At 48.4% G+C, this 23,622-nt stretch overlaps 1 protein-coding gene across 1 annotated transcript in view; it reads left to right on the top strand.

Moving 5' to 3' along the window:
• The window catches only part of uba2 (ubiquitin-like modifier activating enzyme 2), a 39,071-nt gene extending 21,475 nt beyond the window's left edge, over nt 1–17,596 (top strand). Inside the window, exons 10-17 of the mRNA XM_067998198.1 lie at nt 2,940–3,103; nt 6,563–6,656; nt 9,606–9,718; nt 11,134–11,289; nt 11,673–11,769; nt 12,574–12,679; nt 13,247–13,383; nt 15,908–17,596. Of these exons, the coding sequence (XP_067854299.1) occupies nt 2,940–3,103; nt 6,563–6,656; nt 9,606–9,718; nt 11,134–11,289; nt 11,673–11,769; nt 12,574–12,679; nt 13,247–13,383; nt 15,908–16,113 (1,073 nt within the window). The 3' untranslated portion in view covers nt 16,114–17,596. The remainder of the gene's footprint in view (nt 1–2,939; nt 3,104–6,562; nt 6,657–9,605; nt 9,719–11,133; nt 11,290–11,672; nt 11,770–12,573; nt 12,680–13,246; nt 13,384–15,907) is intronic.
• The last annotated feature ends 6,026 nt before the right edge of the window (nt 17,597–23,622 follow it).

Raw genomic sequence — 23,622 nt, 5'->3', positions numbered from 1 at the left:
CCTCTTCTGCAGAGCCTGATTCAAACTTGTTGCTATCTCATTCCTAAGTGCGAAATACACCCGCACCTTACAAGCTCACATTTCTGATAGTTTGAAACTACTATGTTTATCGGAAAGTTTCAGTCATTGACACAATATATATGATTACAGAAACAGTGGGTTGGATGTGTGTTAGATTAACCGAGTAGATTGATCCAAATTATATAGGTTTGGATGCCAAAGATAAATCAGTTTGTTGGTTTTATTAGTATCGACAGACAGTACTAGCAAGTTAGACGTCTATATCCTTACTAGTGGGATATCCATCGGGTCTGGGAACTGCTAACCAATCCAAGCGAGTTCTTAGTGCAGAATACCAAAGAATGACTGAATGTGGTCCTATTTACACCCCAAGGTGGATAATGACTTGCCCGAAACCTCAATTCTGATATTATTCTCATGTGTTCTATGTGTCATGTGCTACCACATCAGTAGATGACAGTGTCACAATGCATACACTCCATTCTCACTGGAATGTCAGTGTCATTTATGTAGAAGATAAGACAGTTTTGTTTGGTTATAACCATCACACCTCAACAGAATAAGAGCTGAAACCTGGAGACGTCTCCAAACTAACTATAGTTCATACACAAACCCTTTGATGCTTCTTAAATTGTATTAACCTGACACCACCTGTTTACTTAGCATTCCCTTACTGAATCCTAGCAACCTAATCTAAACCATGTGTTTGCTTCTATCACACAGAATACATTCTGTGTTGCAGGTCGCACAGACTAGGCTTGTTTTCCCTCGAGTATAGTAAGATTAAGGGGTGATCTAATTGAGGTGTTTAAGATGATTAAAGGATTTGATAGGGTAGATAGAGAGAAACTATTTCCTCTGGTGGGGGGAGTCCAGAAAAATGGGACATAACCTTAAAATTAGAGCCAGGCCGTTCAGGGGTGATGTCGGGAAGCACTTCTTCACACAAAGGAGAGTGGAAATCTGGAACTCTCTTCCCCCCCCCAAAAAGCTGTTGAGGCTGGGGGTCAATTGAAAATTTCAAAACTGAGATGGATAGATTTTTTAGTTGGGAAGGATATTAAGGGTTACGGAACCAAGGCAGGTAAATAGCACTAAAGAGTGACAAATCCCCAGGACCAGATGGTTTCCATCCCAGGGTTTTAAAGGAAGTAGGTGAGCACATTGCGGATGCCCTAACTATAATCTTTCAAAGTTCTCTAGATTCAGGAACTGTTCCTCTAGATTGGAAAATTGCACGTCACTCCGCTTTTTAAGAAAGGAGAGTGAGGGAAACCGGGGAATTATAGACCAGTTAGCCTAACATCTGTTGTGGGGAAAATGCTGGGTCTATAATTAAGGATAGGATGACTGAACACCTCGAGAATTTTCAGTTAATCAGAGAGAGCCAGCATGGATTTGTGAAAGGTAGGTCGTGCCTGACAAACCTGATTGAATTTTTTGAAGAGGTGACTAAAGTAGTGGACAGGGGAATGTCAATGGATGTTATTTATATGGACTTTCAGAAGGCATTTGATAAGGTCCCACATAAGAGACTGTTAGCTAAGATAGAAGCCCATGGAATCGAGGGAAAAGTACGGACTTGGTTAGGAAGTTGGCTGAGCGAAAGGCGACAGAGAGTAGGGATAATGGGTAGGTGCACACATTGGCAGGATGTGACTAGTGGAGTCCCGCAAGGATCTGTCTTGGGGCCTCAATTATTCACAATATTTATTAACGACTCAGATAAAGGCATAGAAAGTCTCATATCTAAGTTTGCCGATGACACAAAGATTGATGGCATTGTAAGCCGTGTAGATGAAAACATAAAATTACAAAGTGATATTGATAGATTAGGTGAATGGGCAAAACTGTGGCAAATGGAATTCAATGTTGACAAATGTGAGGTCATCCACTTTGGATCAAAAAAGGATAGAACAGGGTACGTTCTAAATGGTAAAAAGTTAAAAACAGTGGATGTCCAAAGGGACTTAGGGGTTCAGGTACATAGATCATTGAAGTGTCATGAACAGGTGCAGAAAATAATCAAGAAGGCTAATGGAATGCTGGCCTTTATATCTTGAGGACTAGAGTACAAGGGGGCAGAAGTTATGCTGCAGCTATACAAAACCCTGGTTAGACCGCACCTGGAGTACTGTGAGCAGTTCTGGGCACCGTACCTTCGGAAGGACATATTGGCCTTGGAGGGAGTGCAGCGTAGGTTTACTAGAATGATACCCGGACTTCAAGGGTTAAGTTACGAGGAGAGATTACACAAATTGGGGTTGTATTCTCTAGAGTTTCGAAGGTTAAGGGGTGATCTGATCGAAGTTTATAAGATATTAAGGGGAACAGATAGGGTGGATAGAGAGAAACTATTTCCGCTGGTTGGGGATTCTAGGAGTAGGGGGCACAGTCTAAAAATTAGAGCCAGACCTTTCAGGAGCGAGATTAGAAAACATTTCTACACACAAAAGGGTTGTAGAAGTTTGGAACTCTCTTCCGCAAATGGCAATTGATACTAGCTCAATTGCTAAATTTAAATGTGAGATAGATAGCTTTTTGGCAACCAAAGGTATTGAGGGATATGGGCCAAAGGCAGGTATATGGAGTTAGATCACAGATCAGCCATGATCTTATCAAATGGCGGAGCAGGCACGAGGGGCTGAATGGCCTACTCCTGTTCCTATGTTCCTAAATGGAATTAAGATACAGATCACCCATGATCTAATTGAATGGCGGAACAGGCTCGAGAAGCTCCTGTTCCTATTCTCATAATACAAAGATAGTGATATAAACTTCTGTATTGTTAAGCTATTTTTCCTGTTATGTTATCTGCTATCCTGCACTGTGGCGTTGGCTTTATCCCTGAAGACTAAACGGACAATACTTTTCCTCTGCCCTGCAGCCGTTATAAATATGTTGTCCTTGTTCTTTAGAGACCAGTACGTCGCTGCAGCAAACAGGCACCTCTCAGGCTGGCCTGAAGGAGCAGCAAGTCCTGGATGTGAGGAGCTACGCCCACTTGTTTGCTAGAAGCGTTGATCACCTCAAAGCCCGTCTGGCTGAGAAGGGGGACGGAGGGGAGCTGGTCTGGGACAAGGTCAGACTGGGCACCTCTAATATTCGTTGTTTTCTACATTTCAAAAAAGTAGTCAATATTGTTTGGACTGCACTCAGCAATCGCCATTAACTAGGGGGAGTGTTGAGTCAGAGTACTGACTTTTCACCGTTAGGACCTGGGTTAAAATCCAGACCAGACGAAGACAGACTTGCACTTATACAGCGCCTTTCACGACCTCAGGCGGTCCCAAAGCACTTTACAGCCAGCAAAGTACTTTTGAAGTGTAATCACTGTTGTAATGCAGAAAATGCGGCAGCCAATTTGCGCACAGCAAGCTCCCACAAACAGCAATAAGATAAATGACCAGGTCATCTGTCTCGGTGATGTTGGTTGAGGGATAAATATTGGCTCAGTTCACCGGGGAGAACTCCCCTGCTATTCTTCGAACAGTGCCATGGGATCTTTTACATCCACCTGAGAGAGCAGATGGGGCCTCGGTTTAACGTCTCATCCGAAAGACGGCACCTCCGACAGTGCAGCACTCCCTCAGTACTGGCACTGGGAGTGTCGGCCTGGATTTTGTGCTCGTGGGATGAAAGTCTTACATGAAATGAGCTGGGGTATGTTTAAATATTTCACGATCCCTGTGGTGAAACTGAACAAAGTGAGTTCTGGTCAGCAATCTGGCTGGGAACGTGGGATCCTGGAATCATCCTGATGTTTCCCCTTGACCACTGGTTAGTACTTATTCAGGGGTCCCTGGTTAGTTCAGACATGGTCTTTTGGAGCCACACTGAGATGGACGAAGGGTGCTTTGGCCATCTTTATTCATTGACAGCAGATCACGCTGTTTTTAATTTGTTCTCGAGATGTGGGCGACACTGGTAAGGTGCTGGTCGGTTGCCTTTGCGAGCGATTATTTGCTCGGACGCTTCTGTGCGTATTAAGAGCCCACCACGTAATGTGGGACTGGAGATCAGAGTCACTTGGTAGGAGTGGCAGGCTCCCTTTCCTGATGGACGTTTGTGGGTTTTTACAACAATCCAACATCTTCCGTGGTCCTTTTTCACAGCTTGGCGTGCTGGGATTTGAACTCGCGACCTGTGGGTTGCCAATCCAGTTCCAAACCCCCCCCCACGTTACTGTACCCACTTAAGACGTGTTCGACCGGCTCCCTTTACTGTGCCAGAACCTCCCCCAACCCATGTGCAAGTTTTGAGCGGGAACTGTGGCAAGAAGGGTCATTTTTGAAGGGAGGGAGGGCCACAACCTATCACTGAGCAACCTGCAGGGGGAGTCAGGCATACCAGCATGCACATCTCTTCACCAAAACCCTTCCCCTGGAGACACAGATCACAACCACCAGCATTTATATAGTGCCTTTAATGTAATGAAACGTCCCAAGGCGCTTCGCAAATAGGAGTAATGAGACGGAGGCTGCGTGAGGATGAGAGTATTAGGATGGGTGACAAAAAGCTCAGCTGAAGAGTTGGATTTTAAGAAGGAATGAGAGGCCATGGTAGTTCGGAAGGGAGTTCGAGGCACAGACCAAAGAGGCTGATGACTCGGCCACTAACGGTGGGGTGGAGGGAAGGATGCACAAGATGCTGGAGTCCGAGAAACGCAACGTACGGGGAGGAGCACAGGGCTGCGGGGGATTGCATTGATTGGGTGTCTGCGAGGGATTGCATTGATTGGGTGTCTGCGGGGGATTGCATTGATTGGGTGTCTGCGCGGAATTGCATTGGTTGGGTGTCTGCAGGGGATTGCATTGGTTGGGTGTCTGCGAGGGATTGCATTGGTTGGGTGTCTGCGGGGGATTGCATTGATTGGGTGTCTGCAGGGAATTGCATTGATTGGGTGTCTGCGGGGGATTGCATTGATTGGGTGTCTGCGGGGGATTGCATTGATTGGGTGTCTGCGGGGGATTGCATTGATTGGGTGTCTGCGGGGGATTGCATTGATTGGGTGTCTGCGGGGGATTGCATTGATTGGGTGCCTGCAGGGGATTGCATTGGTTGGGTGTCTGTAGGTTATTGCATTGGTTGGGTGTCTGTAGGTTATTGCATTGGTTGGGTGTCTGCAGGGGATTGCATTGGTTGGGTGTCTGCGAGGGATTGCATTGATTGGGTGCCTGCAGGGGATTGCATTGGTTGGGTGTCTGTAGGTTATTGCATTGGTTGGGTGCCTGCGGGGGACTGCATTGGTTGGGTGCCTGCGGGGGACTGCATTGGTTGGGTGCCTGCGGGGGACTGCATTGGTTGGGTGCCTGCGGGGGACTGCATTGGTTGGGTGCCTGCGGGGGACTGCATTGGTTGGGTGCCTGCGGGGGACTGCATTGGTTGGGTGCCTGCGGGGGACTGCATTGGTTGGGTGCCTGCGGGGGACTGCATTGGTTGGGTGCCTGCGGGGGACTGCATTGGTTGGGTGCCTGCGGGGGACTGCATTGGTTGGGTGCCTGCGGGGGACTGCATTGGTTGGGTGCCTGCGGGGGACTGCATTGGTTGGGTGCCTGCGGGGGACTGCATTGGTTGGGTGCCTGCGGGGGACTGCATTGGTTGGGTGTCAAAGCCATGAAGGGGTTTCTAGCTGAAGACAGGAGGTTTTAGATTTAATTTATTGGGGTTTGGGGGCCATTGTAGATTAGAGAGGTCGGGGGCGATGATCGAGTGAGATACAAGCTGCAGACCTTTGGTGAGTTGGAGTTTATGGAGGTTGAGGGGCCAGCAAGGAAAGTATTGAACTTGTCCAGTCTGGGAGTGACAAGGGTATGTATCGGGGTTCAGCAATGGAGGGGCTGGGGTGGCAGCATTGCAGTGGTGGAACAAGCGGCCTTGATGTCTGATAGGAGGTGGGGTCGAACAGGATGCTGAATGCAAACAGTTTAGTTTAACCTGAGATTGTGACGAGAGAGGGGATGGAGCTAATTTTGTGTGGGGACCAAAGACAATGGCTTCAGTCTTGTTGAGCGGCAGGAAGTTGGGTCTCGTCTTGGGGCTTGGTGAGTGAACAAAGTCTGACAGCACAGAGGCAGGTGAGGGATTGAGCGAAGTGGATGGAGAGGTCGAGCTTCGTATCATCAGTGTATATGTAGAAGCTAATCCCACACCTGTGGATGGTGTTGCCTAGAGTTAGTATGGGCACGATGGAGCAAATGGCCGCCTTCTCTGTTGTAAGGTTCTGTGGATATCGTGACCGGGACAAAGGATTCAGCTTGTATTGCAGTTTGTGGGAATGGCAGATTGGGGTTAGGGGAGCGCCTCTTGATTGGCAAGCGAGCTGAGAGGGGCCTTCATGGTCTGACAGCAGTGATCACGTTGGATATTCTGGGGGTGTCGAACCTCAGAGAGGAAGGGAGCGATCACAGCTAGACTCAAGAAAGTAATAGAGCCTTGTAAAATATTTGGACGGTGTTCGACGCATATTTTCACACTCTCATTCCTTCAGAGACGGATGATGCGCAATTTAATTTGTTTCCCTGATTGATTGTGTTCCCAGGATGACCCACCAGCAATGAATTTTGTGACTGCAGCTGCCAACCTGCGAATGCACATCTTCAGTATGAACATGAAGAGCAAGTTCGACGTGAAATGTAAGGTTTGCACTTTAAAATTCTATTGAAGAAATACCCCAGGCAGGACTGGGTTGAGTCATACTCCTGAACTTGCTCAGTATTCCGAATTTTTTTTTTGACCTCCGGAAGTGACTGGATAGCTGTCAGCTGCAGGGACCCAGGCTGACAGTTCTCTCCCTTGCCTCGAAGTGTCGAGGTCCCTTGTTGCAGCTGTTCTTGAGCCCTCTTGGCAGAGCACCCAGACTCCCCGGCTGTGATCAGCTCGTTCAGCACCGACCGGTAATTGAACTGGGCAGCTTCCTGGTCTCGTACACGTCAATACCTCATCTGAGTCACCGAGAAGTTTGTTTCGATTTTTAGTGCTTTGGGGCTGACCCGTGCACAGACTGGGATTTTGCAGCTCCCTACCCGTTCCCACACTCCAGGGACCGCTATAGTGCCTGAAAGTTATGTGTGCTGCTGGATTTGGGCAGTGAGCTCAGCGCAAGTAAAGTGTTTTTAGAGTGCGCAGTCCTGAAGAAAGGACTTGCATTAATATAAACGTCTTTTGTGTCCTCAGGACATCCCAAAGCACTTTATAGCCAAATAATTATTTTGAAGTGTAGTCACTTGTTTTTTTTAAACACAGCGGATAATTTGCATACATGATAAATGACCAGTTAATCTGTTTTAGTAATGTGCTCAAGAAAGTCTCTGGAGGGGGACTTGAACCCACAATCTTCTGACTCAGAGGCAAGAGTGATACCCACTGAGCCACGGCTAATATCACTCTTCAGAGCATAAAGATCTAAAAGGAGTGCCCAGGAGGAGAGAACGTTTTATTTGTGCTGGGACTCGCTCTGAAGGTGATGGTTGCTGTACCCTGTTATTGGTTGTGATTAGGTCCGAGCGACCTGAAGATAGGTTTGGAGACGGGCTGCATGCTTCGTGCTTCATTGATCTGTTAGATCGATTTCTTTCAGAAAATAATATTTTGGGATCCAGCATGTGAATAATTTGAGACATGACGTGTGGTGAGTGTAACAGGCTCGGGAGGATCAGGTGACTTTGGACCTGTGGTTCCCAAAGCTCTCCCCCACTGGGGGTTTTCCTCACCTCGTGTCTGGGTCTGTTGTAGACTCATTGATGGAGATTGATTGCTCTGCTTAGTCAACAAATCCATTATTGTTGTCTCAGCGACCACCAGGATGGTAGAAGGAGAACTAGATGGACCCTGGTCTTTTCTCGTCTCGCAATTCCTATGTTCGCATGTTCAGTGCATTCTGGGATCCTGGGTACGGCTTAATTTTTTCAACTGTGAATTTTTTTTTTCAATGGGCAGGATCCGAGATAACTCAGCGAGTTAATTCAGTGAGTTGTTGAGTCTTACAGACGAGGGAGGCCCCAGGCTCCATCCCCCATCCCCGGTGTGTGCGCTGAACTAGTTGATCTTAGCTGGGTTAGCAGACAGAGGCATTGAATGATAGAATCTCCCAGCACGAAGGACGCCAATCGGCCTACCATGCTTGAGCCGGCTCTTTGAAAGAGCTCTCCAATTAGTCCCTCGTTGAAATTGGCTTTAGTGACCTTGAGTTATTAACTAGAAATATCAGCCAGGGTTCCCTTTCCTGTCACTGTCCAGTCACCCCTGCTTGTTCATGGGCAGTGGATAGGGTTGGGTTCAGCTTTGAGACCCAGCCTTGGTCAAAACCTGTCTCGCTGTCTGTATTCAGACATGAAAAATGGCTACTTGAGTGAGTTCGCTGTTGCCTATGAATCGGAAATCCAGCAAGGGAGTTAATACCTTGGGGAGAACTAGGGGGAGGAAATACAAATAACTCATAAATACCACTGATTGTCAGCAGGTGGCAGTGTCGGGATGTGGTAGGCAAATTGCTCTTCTCATTGAAACGCTCAAGGCCTTGGAGAGGGTGCGGAGGAGATTTACCAGAACGGTACCAGGGATGAGGGACTTCAGTTACGTGGAGAGACTGGAGAAGCTGGGGTTGTTCTCCTTAGAGCAAAGAAGGTTATGGGGAGATTTAATAGAGGTGTTTTAAAATTAAGAGGGGCTTTGATAGAATAAATAAGGAGAAACTGTTTGCACAGGCAGGAGGGTCGGTAACCAGAGGGCACAAATTTAAGATAATTGGCAAAAAGATCCGGGGGGGGGGGGGGGGCGGGCGCGCGGAGGAGAAATTGTTTTACGCAGCGAGTTGTTATGATCTGGAATGCAATGCCTGAAAGGGCGGTGGAAGCAGATTCAATAATAGCTTTCAAAGGGGAATTGGATAAATACTTAATAAGGAAAAATTTTCAGGGCCATGGGACTAATAGGCTAGCTCTTTCAAAGAGCAGGCACATGGCCGCCTCTTGTGCTGTATGATTGTATGAAGAGGGTGGCAGTATGGGAGCTCTGACAATTGTGATCATTGCTGTCCTTATCACGGTGGATTCTGCTTATCCAGTTCTGTATCCATTGACCCACTGACCGGCTGCTCCGGCTTCCATTGCTGGTGATGCAGTCCAGAGTGACACTGGTGGAAGCCTCAAGCCTGGGAGTGGATGCCCGGTGGGGGAGAGGGAACAAAACGGGAGCTGTGGTCCAGGTGCTGCAGTTGGCCTTAGGGAATGGGAAAAATCAGGGCAGGGTTCCTGCTCCTGATCAGTGTCCGATGATCCCTGTGGGAAGTGAGGGCAGCATCGGGCTCGTTCGGAACACCCTCCATAGTCAACTGAGGCTCACTGCTCAGGGTCACCCATGAAGAGGCTACCTAATGCCTGTGGAACCGAACCCCAGCAGAGTTATCACCTTCAGGAGGGAAAATGGGTGGAGTGGTGGGGGTGGGGGGGGAGAGCAAAGGATGAAAAGAGGAATTCTCGGCCTCAAAGTAAAATCTAATATGTCGCATTGATGCACTAAATTGGCAGTGACTGAACTTTTTGTCTTAAATCAACATTCCCCTTAATTTGTGTTTTGTCCTACAGCAATGGCAGGAAACATCATCCCAGCGATAGCCACTACGAACGCGGTGATCGCCGGCCTGATTGTGTTGGAAGGGCTGAAGATTCTCTCCGGGAATCTGGAACAGTGCAGGACAGTAAGTCTTCGGATCGTACAGCGGGCACGGGAGTGCGGGAAAAAGAGGGAGAGAAAGCTAGCTTGGTAGCTCAGTCGCCATGGGGAGTACCCTGTGCACGGGGGCTTCGCTGAAGGGTGTGTTTGTCCCCTCTTGGCCTGGTTGTCTTGGCACGGAGGACGTTCCCTTTCATCACCTCATGAATGGCGTGTGATTTTTGTCGCATAGTCAACTGAGTACGTTGCCCACATTTGTCCATCTGGGTCTGTCGGACTCTGTTGAATTTATAGTTGTGATGTTGGTTGAGTGGTGGTGCTCGGTTCTGAGTCAGAAAGTCGTGGGTTTGAGCTCCACTCCAGGACTTGAGCAGAGATTCTAGGCGGACACTCCCAGTGCTGCACTGTTGATGTACAATGAGGTGTTAAAGCAAGCCTCCATCTACCTGTTCCAATTGATCAGCTGGGCGCTAAAAGGTCTCATGACACAATTTGAAGAGGAGCAGGGAGTTCACTCCATGTCCTGGCCACATGCCGCTCTCAGCACACATTCCCAAAAACAAGATTAACTTGTCTCATGGTGGAATCTTGCTGTGGCTGTAATGGCTTCTGTGTTTGCCTTCTTTATTAATTAATTCTCAGAATGTGGGTGTCGCTGGCAAGGCCGGCATTTATTGCCCATCCCTAGTTGCCAGAGTTTGATACAACTGAGTGGCTTGCTAGACCTCTTCAGAGGACGGTTAAGTTACTGCTCTTCTTAGCAATTAATTGTTTATGAAGCGTTTTGAGATGTTCGAGAGGTCAGGTGCCTATAAACTTTAAATCCGCAATGTCCTAAATAGAAATAAAGTAGTGTGGGATACATCAATCCATCAGATAATCCATTGTGCACTTGGTGAAACCTGGCATAAGAGAGGGCGTCCAAAACTAGGAGCCAGAAATATAAGATAGTCATTAATAAATCCAATAGGGAATTCAGGAGAAACCTTTTACCCAGAGAGTGGTTAGAATGAGGAACTCGCTACCACAAGGAGTAGTTGAGGCGAATAGTGTAGATACATTTAAGGGGAAGCTCGATAAACACATGAGGGAGAAAGGAATAGAAGGATATGGTGATCGGGTGAGATGAAGTAGGGAGGGAATAGGCTTGTGTGGAGCATAAACACCAGCACAGACCAGTTGGGCCGAATGGCCTGTTTCTGTGCTGGGCAAAGGCACCATTGGTGTATCGCTAAAGCCCTTCAGAGCGGTGGGGGGGGGCTGATTTGTTTGCCTCAGCAGCCCTGAGCTTGGTTGGGGAATTGGCAAGAAAATAAATATTTACAGATCAAACTTAATTTGAATCTCTGGAGGGTGGGTTGTGAATTTTTCAGTTTAGAGTAACAGAGAAGACTTGTTCCATGTCAACATTTTTTAATCATTGACTTTTTGCGTGTTTAGATCTTTCTGAACAAGCAGCCCAACCCCCGGAAGAAATTGCTGGTTCCATGTACTCTGGACCCTCCGAACCCGAGCTGCTACGTGTGCTCCATCAAGCCCGAAGTAACAGTCAAACTCAACACCCAGAAAGTCTCCATCCAGGTGTTACAGGACCGGGTAAAGCCTTGTGTGTTTTATGAAAACTGGAGAGTTGCCTGGGCTTTGTGGCAAATCCCATCACCATCCCAGCTCGTAAACTGAGGATGCGACATCTCAGCCCGTTCCCCCCCCCCCTCCCCTTCCCTCTCTCCTCTTTCCCCCCCCCCCCCCTCCCTCTCTCTCTCTCCGTCCCCTTCCCTCTCTCCCCGCCACCTCTTCCCTTCTCCCTCTTTGGATAAACTCCCTGAGCCATCAGGGCTCTATTTTAAAGAGGGATTCTCACATCCATTGCACCTTTATAAAGAGAGGCTGCCTTGCCTATTGATGTGTAGAGTGTACATTCTGGGCTCCGTGATAATTAGCTTCCTGCACTCAGAGTCTTTAATCTGGTTTTGTTGCAGATTTTGAAGGATAAATTTGGAATGGTGGCTCCAGATGTGCAGATAGAAGATGGCAGGGGCACAATCCTTATCTCCTCTGAGGAGGGGGAAACAGAAGGTACAGAGAGTTTGATTTTTAAAAAATTTCCAGCCCCCTCTCACCTCTGAGCCAGAAGGTTGTGGGTTCGAGCCCCACTCCAGAGACTTGAGCCCATAATCCAGGCTGACACTCCAGTGCAGTACTGAGGGAGTGCTGCAGTGTCGGGGGTGTCGTCTTTCGAATGAGACGTTCAACCGAGGCCTCGTCTGTCCTCTCGGATGGATGTGTAAGATCCCACGGCTCCAGCCTGGATTATGTGTTCAAGTCTCAAGCGTGTTGCTTGAACCCATGACCTGACTCAGGTGAAGTGCTGACCCTGACACTGGAGGCCAGAGGTGGACGTAATGGATCTGATAATACTCCCTCGGTTTAACGTCTGCTCTGAAAGTCGGCACCTCTGACAGCGCAGCACCCCCTCAGTACTGGCACCGGGCGTGTCAGCCTGGATTTTGTGCTCAACTCTCTGGAGTGGGGTTTGAACCCACGACCTTCTGACTCAGAGGCGAGAGGGCGACCCACCGAGCCACGGCTGACTCGATGGGTCAGTGATCTGTTTCTGTGCCGTGACCCTCTGACTCTTCAAGTGTGAGCATCAGTAGATTATGTGACAGTGACAGTGAGAGTATCAGATCTGAGCCTTGCCCAGCGGCCTCACATTCCAGCAGGTTCCAGTGGTCGAGAGTGCGAGCCCTGGTTGATCTTCCGCTCTCTAGCCCAGGGACGTGGAAACCACCCGTTGCCCCGGCTGAGATGTGTTAACTTAGCGAAAGCCAGGAATTGTTTTTTTTTTGTGTTTAACGTATCTTTTATTTTCTCTCCCAGCAAACAATAACAAGAACCTGTCTGAATTCGGGATCCGAAATGGAAGCAGACTCCAAGTTGACGATTTCTTACAAGATTACACCCTCACTGTAACCCTCCTTCACAGGTGAGCAACCAACCCATGCCCTGTCACAGCACCTTCCTCACCCTTTGTGGTTTCTATATACTCCCAACAGGCGGCCTCACCTCCAGCTTTCTTTCTGTTTTCTCCCGTTCCCTCCCTCCCTCCCTCCTCCTGAAGGCCTTCTCTCCCCCTCTCCCCTCCCTCCCTCATCCTGAAGGCATTGACCCTTTCCTGGATTAAGGTTCTGTGATTGCTGGTTGCCCTCCAGGACCTGGTTCAGGTGAGCCTAGACCATGAAACAGGCTATTCGACTGCAGGGGCTATCACAGCCAAGCTTTGTTCTGTCCTGTGTCTGCACACCAGCCCTTCCAGTGCTGAGGAGAGGGATTCCTGTCTCCCTGGACTGGGGCACTGAGGTCAATTGCACGGCCACAGCTGGGACCAGTTTTAAAACTCATCACAGCCCAGGAATTGAACTTGGCCTTATCCAGGTCTGTATGCCTCATTAGCACCCGGGGCAGTGCGGTTACCCAGTCCGGGGGAGGGGTTTATAAGGGACCCCGTTGGCCACTGACTGGTTTTATTGTGTGTTGTGACTGTCACTTGCAGTGAAGATCTGGAGAAGGATGTCGAGTTCGAGGTGGTCGGAGACGCCCCTGACAAAGCGCCTCAAAAGCCGAGTGAGGAAGACGGCAAGGCCATAACCAATGGCAGCGACGATGGGGCCCAACCGTCCACATCCAAAGGTAACGGCCTCCCGGCCCTTCCCCCCGCGCCTCGTTCGGCTCTAATTTTTTTTTAGATTTTTGTTAGGCAAAGGGTATTAAGGGTTACAGAACCAAGGTGGGTAGATGGAGTCAAGATACAGATCAGCCGTGATCTAATTGAATGTTACATAGAAAGATTACAGCACGGAAGGAGGCCATTTGGCCCATCGTGTCCGTGCCAGCTCTATGCAAGAGCAATCCAGCTAGTCCCACTCCCCCACCCTATCCCCGTAGCCCTGCAAATTTTTTCCCTTCAAGTACTTATCCAGTTCCCTTTTGAAGGCCATGATTGAATCTGCCTCCACCACCCCCTCGGGCAGTGCATTCCAGATCCTAACCACTCGCTGCGTAAAAAAGATTTTCCTCATGTCGCCTTTGGTTCTTTTGCCAATCACCTTAAATCTATGCCCTCTGGTTCTTGATCTTTCCGCCAATGGGAACAGTTTCTCTCTATCTACTCTGTCTGGATCCTTCATGATTTTGAACACCTCGATCAAATCTCCTCTCAACCGTCTCTGTTCCAAGGAGAACAACCCCAGCTTCTCCAGTCTATCCACGTAACTGAAGTCCCTCATCCCTGGAATCATTCTAGTAAATCTCTTCTGCACCCTCTCTAAGACCTTCACATCTTTCCGAAAGTGCGGTGCCCAGAATTGGACACAATACTCCAGTTGTGGCCGAACCAGTGTTTTATAAAGGTTCATCATGACTTCCATACTTTTGTAACCTATGCTTCTATTTATAAAGCCCAGGATCCCGTATGCTTTTTTAACCACTTTCTCAACCTGCCCTGCCACCTTCAGCAATTTGTGCACATATACCCCCAGATCTCCCTATTCCTGTACCCCTTTTAGAATTGTACCCTCTAGTTTATATTGCCTCTCCTCAATCTTCCTACCAAAATGTATCACTTTGCATTTTCTACGTCAAATTTTATCTGCCACATGTCCGCCCATTCCACCAGCCTGTCTATATCCTCTTGAAGTCTATCACTATCCTCCTCACTGTTCACTACCCTTCCAAGTTTTGTGTCATTGCAAATTTTGAAATTATGCCCAAGTCCAAGACATTAATATATAGCAAGAAAAGCAGCGTTCCTAGTACCAACCCCTGGGGAAGACCACTGTACACCTCCCTCCGGTCCAAAAAACAACCGTTCACCACTACTCTCTGTTTCCTGTCACTTAGCCAATTCTGTATCCACGCTGCCACTGCCCCCTTTATTCCATGGGCCGCAATCTTGATGATAAGCCTAACATGCAGCACTTTATAGAACGCCTTTTGATGTTCTTTAATGTTCTTTCTAATCTGCACAAGTTTTGTTGCTGATGTCGCACCATTCCCCATTCAGTAGGGTCGAACGATCCGGAAGGATGTCAGTGCCTTGGAGAGGGGGGTAGGGGAGATTTACTAGAATGGTGTCAGGGATGAGGGACTTCAGTTATATGGAGAGACTGGAGAAGCTGGGATTGTTCTCCTTAGAGCAGAGACAGTTAAATGGAGATTTGATCGAGGTGTTCAAAATTATGAGGGGTTTTGATAGAGTAAATAAGGAGAAACTGTTTCCAGTGGTAGAAGGGTCGGTAACCAGAGGACACAGATTTAAGGTAATTGGTAAAAGAACCAGAGGGAAGATGAGATTTGTTATGATCTGGAATGCGCTGCCTGAAAGGGCGGTGGAAGCAGATTCAATAATAACTTTCAAAAGGGAATTGGATATTTACCTGAAGAGGAAATATTTACAGGGCTATGGGGAAAAGAGTGTGTTGATATTTGTCAGGGGTCCCCAGGAGTGTTTTAGCATCTACCTGAGGATTCCCACATATAAAGTTGTGCAGTTCTGTTACTGGACTAATAATCCACAGAAGGTGAGTTCAAATCCCACCCTGGCATTTTGAGAATTTTAAATTCAGTTTGTTAAATCTGGAAATAAGTATCTGATCTCAGTAACAGTGACCATGAAGCTGTCGGATTGTGGTAAAAACCCAACTGGTTCACTGATGTCCTTTAGGGAAGGAAACCTGCCGTCCTTACCCGGTCTGGGCCTATACGTGACTCCAGTCCCACACTAACATGGTTGACTCTTAACTGCCCTCTACAGTGGCCTAGTAAACCTCGCGGGCAACTAGCGACAGGCAATTAATGCTGGCCTTGCCAGCGACGCCCAGATCCTGAGAATGAATTTTTAAAAGTTCAGAAACCGCTGCTGTAATGTGTGGCGATGTTTGAGTACTTTCACTCACACTACAAAGCACAGATAAAGTCAGACCTCCATTAGCAGGGAGCCGACTCTCAGTCTGTAAACGCTCAACGATGGCTGTGGCCTGTTGAGCCTGATGCACTTTGTGAGCCCAGCGATAACTCTCTGGACTGGAGGGTAAGTTACAACGGGTGCTTCTGTTAAAGCTCACCGCTCGGTTGGGCCAGTTCTGAACGAACACTGCTGCCTCAATAAAGTACAACTCATCCCCCTCCACGTTTCTAACCGTGTCCTGTCCCTCAGCCTCTCAGCAGGACGATGTGCTGATAGTCGACTCCGACGAGGAGATGCCCTCGTCGAGCGGAGGCGAGGGCAACGCGGAGAGCCGGAGCCTGAAGAGGAAGCTGGAGGATGAGAGGGAGGGTGTCGGCGTGAAGCGGATACGCACGGAGCAGAGCGTGGAGGAGGAGGAGGAGGAGGAGGACGACGACGTCATCGCGTTGGATTGAGCGGCATTTTGTGGGTTTTTAGCTGCTCTTTAGTTCTGGTGCCGCGCTGTGTCGTCAGTTGGGGGGGTGGGGGGGGTGGGAGGGGGTGGGGAGAGAGAAACGGGAGGGGGGAGAACCCAGTGACAATTCACAGCCTTAAACTATCTGGTCGAAGTAACAGAGGGGTGGGGAGACATCACATGAACCTGAGAGGCCGCAATCCAACAGGTTTGGATCGCAATAGCTGCCACATTGCTGGATGTAAATTGCCACCCTAACCTTTTGGCTTGCTGCTCAATATAAATTGTTCTCGGGCACCGTTCCATCTCCCCGACCCCTCTCTGGCTCTGACGCTACTTATGGAATTCGCTGTTGATGAAGTATTAAAAATGTTCCTCTTTGTATAACTTAAGATAAAACAGCGACACGTTTTGTAAATTGCTGTAAACACTTCATTTCTCCCCAAGCCTGTTTGTACTTCCCAATAACGGAGCTCCCTTTTATCAGACCCGGGGGCCTTTCCTTGTGTCTTGTTACAGTTTGTAGTTATTTATATGTGACTTTTGTATAACACAGAAATCTTAACTTTTTTTTGTTTGTACTTTACGCGGACCCTAATGTTCAGATCCTTACTGCATCCCAATGACCAGATCATGGGCGGATCCCAATGACCAGATCATGGGCGGATCCCAATGACCAGATCATGGGCGGATCCCAATGACCAGATCATGGGCGGATCCCAATGACCAGATCATGGGCGGATCCCAATGACCAGATCATGGGCGGATCCCAATGACCAGATCATGGGCGGATCCCAATGACCAGATCATGGGCGGATCCCAATGACCAGATCATGGGCGGATCCCAATGACCAGATCATGGGCGGATCCCAATGACCAGATCATGGGCGGATCCCAATGACCAGATCATGGGCGGATCCCAATGACCAGATCATGGGCGGATCCCAATGACCAGATCATGGGCGGATCCCAATGACCAGATCATGGGCGGATCCCAATGACCAGATCATGGGCGGATCCCAATGACCAGATCATGGGCGGATCCCAATGACCAGATCATGGGCGGATCCCAATGACCAGATCATGGGCGGATCCCAATGACCAGATCGTGAGCAACCCACATCCGGGCATTCTCCCAGACAACGGGTTTCCCTGGCAGGGTGGGATTCAGGTTGTACACTGCACTATCGTGTGGGTGGCACAGGGCACGGCATTATCAGGGGCAGCGGAGTCATCTGCTCCATCGTTTAGGGAGGAGAAGAAATACTTTGGAATTTGCAGTTGGGACTGTTCTGTACCGGTTACTGATGCGATGGACCTGTTCAATGTTGAGGGTGCTGATGGTGTAGCTGAAAGTATTTTTGTAGCAAATTGACATTGTCGCTTCAGTACAGTTTTTTTTTGTATCCGAATCGACTGTAAAATGTACAGAAGAGCTTTGTTACAAATGGCAGTTTTCATGATTAAAACATTCACTGTGTACAGTCCCTGTTCCTTCAGTCAGCGAGTGACGATTTAACAAGTATTCCGTAACACCCCCTGCGAGTAACGGTTCGCTCTCTCGCGCACGTTTCCATTTATTGGAGGGGGGGAACAACTTTAATTTGAACATTTATTTTTTGGACCGTTTCCCTCGAGTGATTCCACAAGTGCCTGCGCTGCTTGTGTGAGCCCCTTTGATTGGAGGGAGGGGCCCCACACATGGGTGTTTCCAGCTCGATGGTGAACAGGAGGTAGACTGCTGGCTGGGCCCCTAACCAGGGACACTGAGACCGATGGCAAGAGCCCTACTTTTCTTCACGTCTGTTAGTGAGTGCCAGCTGGCTTTTGGATTGTGGCAAAGCTTTGCACCCGAACCTAACCCTGCCTTCACTTAATGTACCTACACTCTCACTTTCCAGGAGAGGTCACAGAATGCAGGGTCTCCGCCCCTCTCTCGGCTCATCTCCTGCTCAAACCCGCATCCATGCCTTTGTTACCTCTAGACTTGACTATTCCAATGCTCTCCTGGCCAGCCTCCCATCTTCCACCCTCTATGGGCTGAATGGCCTCCTTGCTGTAAATGGCCCACATTTTATGATTAAGGGATAGAAGAGGTGAGACGAGAATAGATAATTTCTGCGCACAAAGGGTTGTAGAAGTTTGGAACTCTCTTCCGGAAATGGCAATTGATACTAGCTCAATTGCTAAATTTAAATGTGAGATAGATAGCTTTTTGGCAACCAAAGGTATTAAGGGATATGGGCCAAAGGCAGGTATATGGAGTTAGATCACAGATCAGCCATGATCTTATCAAATGGCGGAGCAGGCACGAGGGGCTGAATGGCCTCCTCCTGTTCCTATGTTCCTAGAAGTAAAATGGCGGTACAGTGTAACGCACACCCCACCTCACTGTGTCAGACCGTACAACTAATTGCATTTATATAGCGCCTTTAGCGTAGCTACCAAGGTGCATCACAGGAGTGATTATTAAACAAAAATTTGGCACCGAGCCACGCGATATTAGGACAGGTGACCAAAAGCTTGGTCAATGGGGTAGGTTTTAAGGAGCGTCTTAAAGGAGGAGAGGTTTAGGGAGGGAATTCCAGAGCTTTGGATCTCGACAGCTGAAGGCACGGCCGCCAATGGTGGAGCGAAGAAAATCGGGGATTCGCAAGAGGCCAGAATTGGTGGGACGCAAAGTTCTTGGAGGGTTGTAGGGCTGGGGGAGGTTACAGAGATAGGGAGGGGTGAGGCTATGGAGGGATTTGAACACGAGGATGAGAATTTTAAATTTACTGGCCCATTTTCAGGAGGATGTTCTAACACGTGGACAGTGTTGCGTCATCTCCTGTATCCATGCTCTCAGTAGTGAGGTGGGAATGCCTGAGAATCATGATCGGGTCTAGTTTGTTTGAAGAACGTACATGAGGAAACGTGAGGGAGAGATTCAGGAAACTCGTAGTGAAGGTTAGCGATCCGGGCATGTAGAAACTCAGGAGAGGCTGTGTGCCTCATATCAGTGGCAGGTCTGTGCCAACAAGCTCAGGTAGCAGGAACTGATACTGAGACAAACACGGGCTGTACGGAAGTGAATCGTTCCCTTTTACCCGCTGTGTACTGTACGCGTACAGGAGCTGACACTGAGACACACACAGGTTGTACGGTACCAGACGGGAGTGAAACTTTCTCTTTTATTAGGTGAGGATTGTGATGTACCAGGCTGGTGTGAACCATTCCCTGTCTAGTGCTGTAATTGTACAGGATCTAACCGTGTAACCCACATAACAAACAATCTGGTCACGGATGTGAGCAATTTGTCTGCTGTTACCCAATACGTTAACCACAGGGTAGCGCCAAAGTTTAAAGGAACTCTATGCCATAAATGGGTCATTAGGCCCTTTTCAGCTAAAGGAATTAATGGAATGCTCCCCTGCAACATTTTCCAACAGGTTTCTTTTATTCATCCACTTTATATTAGATTACCTAATGCTTATTCACTCTTCCTCATTCTTTCAGTGTAGGTTATCCTTCACAAAATATTGGGTTGATCCCTGCTGTCCAAAGTGGGGAAATCACAAGGGCAGGGTCCCTTTAATACTGTGTAAGTACGGTGTTGCTGGGCCATTTCCCTCCCACGCTCCGAAGGTCATGACCTGTGCTGGGGTAAAGTTTCCTGGCCAATACCCGCCCTCCTGTACTTTACCCAAATGGCTGTTCTTCGTGTGTCGACTTAGACAGCGAGTGGCGAAAGGCTATTCACCATGAAGAGCATCACAAGCCCCATCATGTCTCCATCTAATGCCCGTGCAACCGCGATCCAGCGGGGCAGGCTATTCAACCATGGAGAATATCACAAACCCAATTAAATCTTCACCCAACATCCATGCAAATGTGATCCATTTCAGACTTCCCGATTTTTTTTTTTGCCCCTTTTGCTCTGCACTGAGGATAAGAACATAAGAAATAGGAGCAGGAGTAGGCCAATCGGCCCCTCGAGCCTGCTCCGCCATTCAATAAGATCATGGCTGATCTGATCCTAACCTCAAATCTAAATTCATGTCCAATTTCCTGCCCGCTCCCCGTAACCCCTAATTCCCTTTACTTCTAGGAAACTGTCTGTTTCTGTTTAAATTTATTTAATGATGTAGCTTCCACAGCTTCCTGGGGCAGCAAATTCCACAGACCTACTACCCTCTGAGTGAAGAAGTTTCTCCTCATCTCAGTTTTGAAAGAGCAGCCCCTTATTCTAAGATTATGCCCCCTCGTTCTAGTTTCACCCATCCTTGGGAACATCCTTACCGCATCCACCCGATCAAGCCCCTTCACAATCTTATATGTTTCAATAAGATCGCCTCTCATTCTTCTGAACTCCAATGAGTAGAGTCCCAATCTACTCAACCTCTCCTCATATGTCCACCCCCTCATCCCCGGGATTAACCGAGTGAACCTCCTTTGTACTGCCTCGAGAGCAAGTATGTCTTTTCTTAAGTATGTACACCAAAACTGTATGCAGTATTCCAGGTGCGGTCTCACCACGACCTTATATAACTGCAGCAATACCTCCCTGTTTTTATATTCTATCCCCCGAGCGATAAACGCCAACATTCCGTTGGCCTTCTTGATCACCTGCTGCACCTGCATACTAACTTTTTGATTTTCTTGCACTAGGACCCCCAGATCCCTTTGTACTGCAGTACTTTCCAGTTTCTTGCCATTAAGATAATAACTTGCTCTCTGATTTTTCCTGCCAAAGTGAAATAACTCTAGCACCGCAGACGTTGCCCACAGCTGAGACCAGCGATTGAACCTGGGATCTTCCCAGTGTCAATGGCTCAGCTCCATATTCGACAATGCACTGACCAAGGCCATCGGGGAGCCATTTCAGCCTGAGCAGAGCAGGAGGTGTCATGGGACCAGCGCGCCATTGGGGAAAATACGATTCACAATTAGGGATGTATAAAATTATCCTAATTTTTAAATCGGAGGGAGGGAGCTTGGCAATGAGGCCAAATTACATTTAAAGAATGCAGATGACCTCATTAAAGGAAGGTAATTACTTCCTGATATGCTGATCATCTCTGAGCAACTGTCTCAGGATCGACCAGGCTGATCGCAACCTCGGAGTCCTATTTGACCCTGAACTGAGCTTCGGACCCCATATCCTCTCCATCACCAAGGACGCCTGCTTCCACCTCTGTCACATCGCCCGTCTCCACCCCTGCCTCAGCCCATCTGTCGCTGAAACCCTCGTCCGTCCCTTTGTTACCTCCAGACTCGACTATTCCAATGCTCTCCTATCCGGCCTCCCACCTTCCACCTTCCACCCTCCACAAAGTTAAGCTCATTCAAAACTCTGCTGCCCGTATCCTAACTCGCACCAAGTCCCGTTCTCCCATCACCCACTGTGCTCGCTGACCTGCATCGGCTCCCGGTCCGGGAACGCCTCGATTTTAAAATTCTCATCCTTGTTTTCAAATCCCTCCATGGCCTCACCCCTCCCTATCTCTGTAACCTCCTCCAGCCCTACAACCCTCCGAGATCTCTGCGTTCCTCCAATTCTGGCCTCTTGCGTAGCCCCGATTTTAATCGCTCCGCCATTGGCGGCCGTGCCTTCAGCTGCCTGGGCCCTAAGCTCTGGAATTCCCTCCCTAAACCTCTCCGCCTCTCTCTCCTCCTTTAAGACGCTCCTTAAAACCTACCTCTTTGACCAATCTTTTGGTCACCTGTTCTAATATCTCTTTACGTGGCTCAGTGTCAATTTTTGTCTGATTCACGCTCCTGTGAAGTACCTCGGGATGTTTTACTACATTAAAGGCGCTGTATAAATGCAAGTTGTTTTTAATTGGCCCCATAAAGAGTAGAATTTAAAGTGGAGACAGAAGGATCAAATGATACTCCCACCAATTTTCTCCCCTCCTCTCCTGAAGGCTCAGAATCCTGCTGCTTCAGGCTGGCTCACCAAATGGCCACCAGTCAACGTGTGTGAGTGGAACAGTAATGTGGACAGGCTAGCAGACTGCGGACAGGCCGGTGGACTGCGGACAGCATCAGAGCTGAGCTCAAACTAACGTCCACACTGCCATCTTCGAACAGGCGTCACTGGACACCAATCAGGAACCTTGGCGGTTCCTCCCCACTCGAGCCCATGAATGTGGAGAATATTGTAGCAACCCCTAAACCAGCACAGACTGTTCCCAGCTTTGAGAGAGGAAAATTAACTACTTGCACTTATATAGCACCTTTAACGTGGTAAAATGTCCCAAGGCGCTTCACAGGAGCGATTATCAAACAAAATTACAACAAGCCACATAAAGAGATATTAGGACAGGTGACCTAAAACTTGGTCAAAGAGGTAGGTTTTGAAGAGCGTCTTAAAGGAGGAGAGAGAGGCGGAGAGGTTTAGGGAGGGAATTCCAGAGCTTAGAATCTAGGCAACTGAAGGCACGCCAGCCAATGGTGGAGTGATTAATATCGGGGATGCACAAGAGGCCATTCAGCCCATCGTGTCTGTGCTGACTCTGCTAGAGTAATCCAAAACTAATCCCACTGCCCTACTCTTTCCCCATATCCCTGTATCAATCCCAAACTAATCCCACTGCCTCAGCTCTCTCCCCATAGCCCTGCATCAATCCCAAACTAATCCCACTGTCCCATTCTCTCCCCATAGCCCTGTATCAATCCCAAACTAATCCCACTGTCCCATTCTCTCCCCATAGCCCTGTATCAATCCCAAACTAATCCCACTGTCCCATTCTCTCCCCATAGCCCTGTATCAATCCCAAACTAATCCCACTGCCCCATTCTCTCCCCATAGCCCTGTATCAATCCCAAACTAATTCCACTGTCCCATTCTCTCCCCATAGCCCTGTATCAATCCCAAACAAATCCCACTGTCCCATTCTCTCCCCATAGCCCTGCATCAATCCCAAACTAATCCCACTGTCCCATTCTCTCCCCATAGCCCTGTATCAATCCCAAACTAATCCCACTGTCCCATTCTCTCCCCATAGCCCTGTATCAATCCCAAACTAATCCCACTGTCCCATTCTCTCCCCATAGCCCTGTATCAATCCCAAACTAATCCCACTGCCCCATTCTCTCCCCATAGCCCTGTATCAATCCCAAACTAATTCCACTGTCCCATTCTCTCCCCATAGCCCTGTATCAATCCCAAACAAATCCCACTGTCCCATTCTCTCCCCATAGCCCTGTATCAATCCCAAACTAATCCCACTGTCCCATTCTCTCCCCATAGCCCTGTATCAATCCCAAACTAATCCCACTGTCCCATTCTCTTCCCATAGCCCTGTATCAATCCCAAACTAATCCCACTGCCCCACTCTCTCCCCATAGCCCTGTATCAATCCCAAACTAATCCCACTGTCCCACTCTCTCCCCATAGTCCTGTATCTTCTTCTGCTGTAAATATTGATCCAATTCTCCCTTTAAATATGCAGCAATCTTTGCCTCAACCACTCCCTGTGGCAAATAATTTGATGTTCGAACATCACTTTGAATTAAGAAATTT

Source organism: Heptranchias perlo, chromosome 16, assembly GCF_035084215.1.
Source record: "Heptranchias perlo isolate sHepPer1 chromosome 16, sHepPer1.hap1, whole genome shotgun sequence".
Classification (NCBI taxonomy): domain Eukaryota; kingdom Metazoa; phylum Chordata; class Chondrichthyes; order Hexanchiformes; family Hexanchidae; genus Heptranchias; species Heptranchias perlo.
Note: the sequence above shows the minus strand (reverse complement) of the source record. Positions and strands in the feature narration are given on the sequence as shown.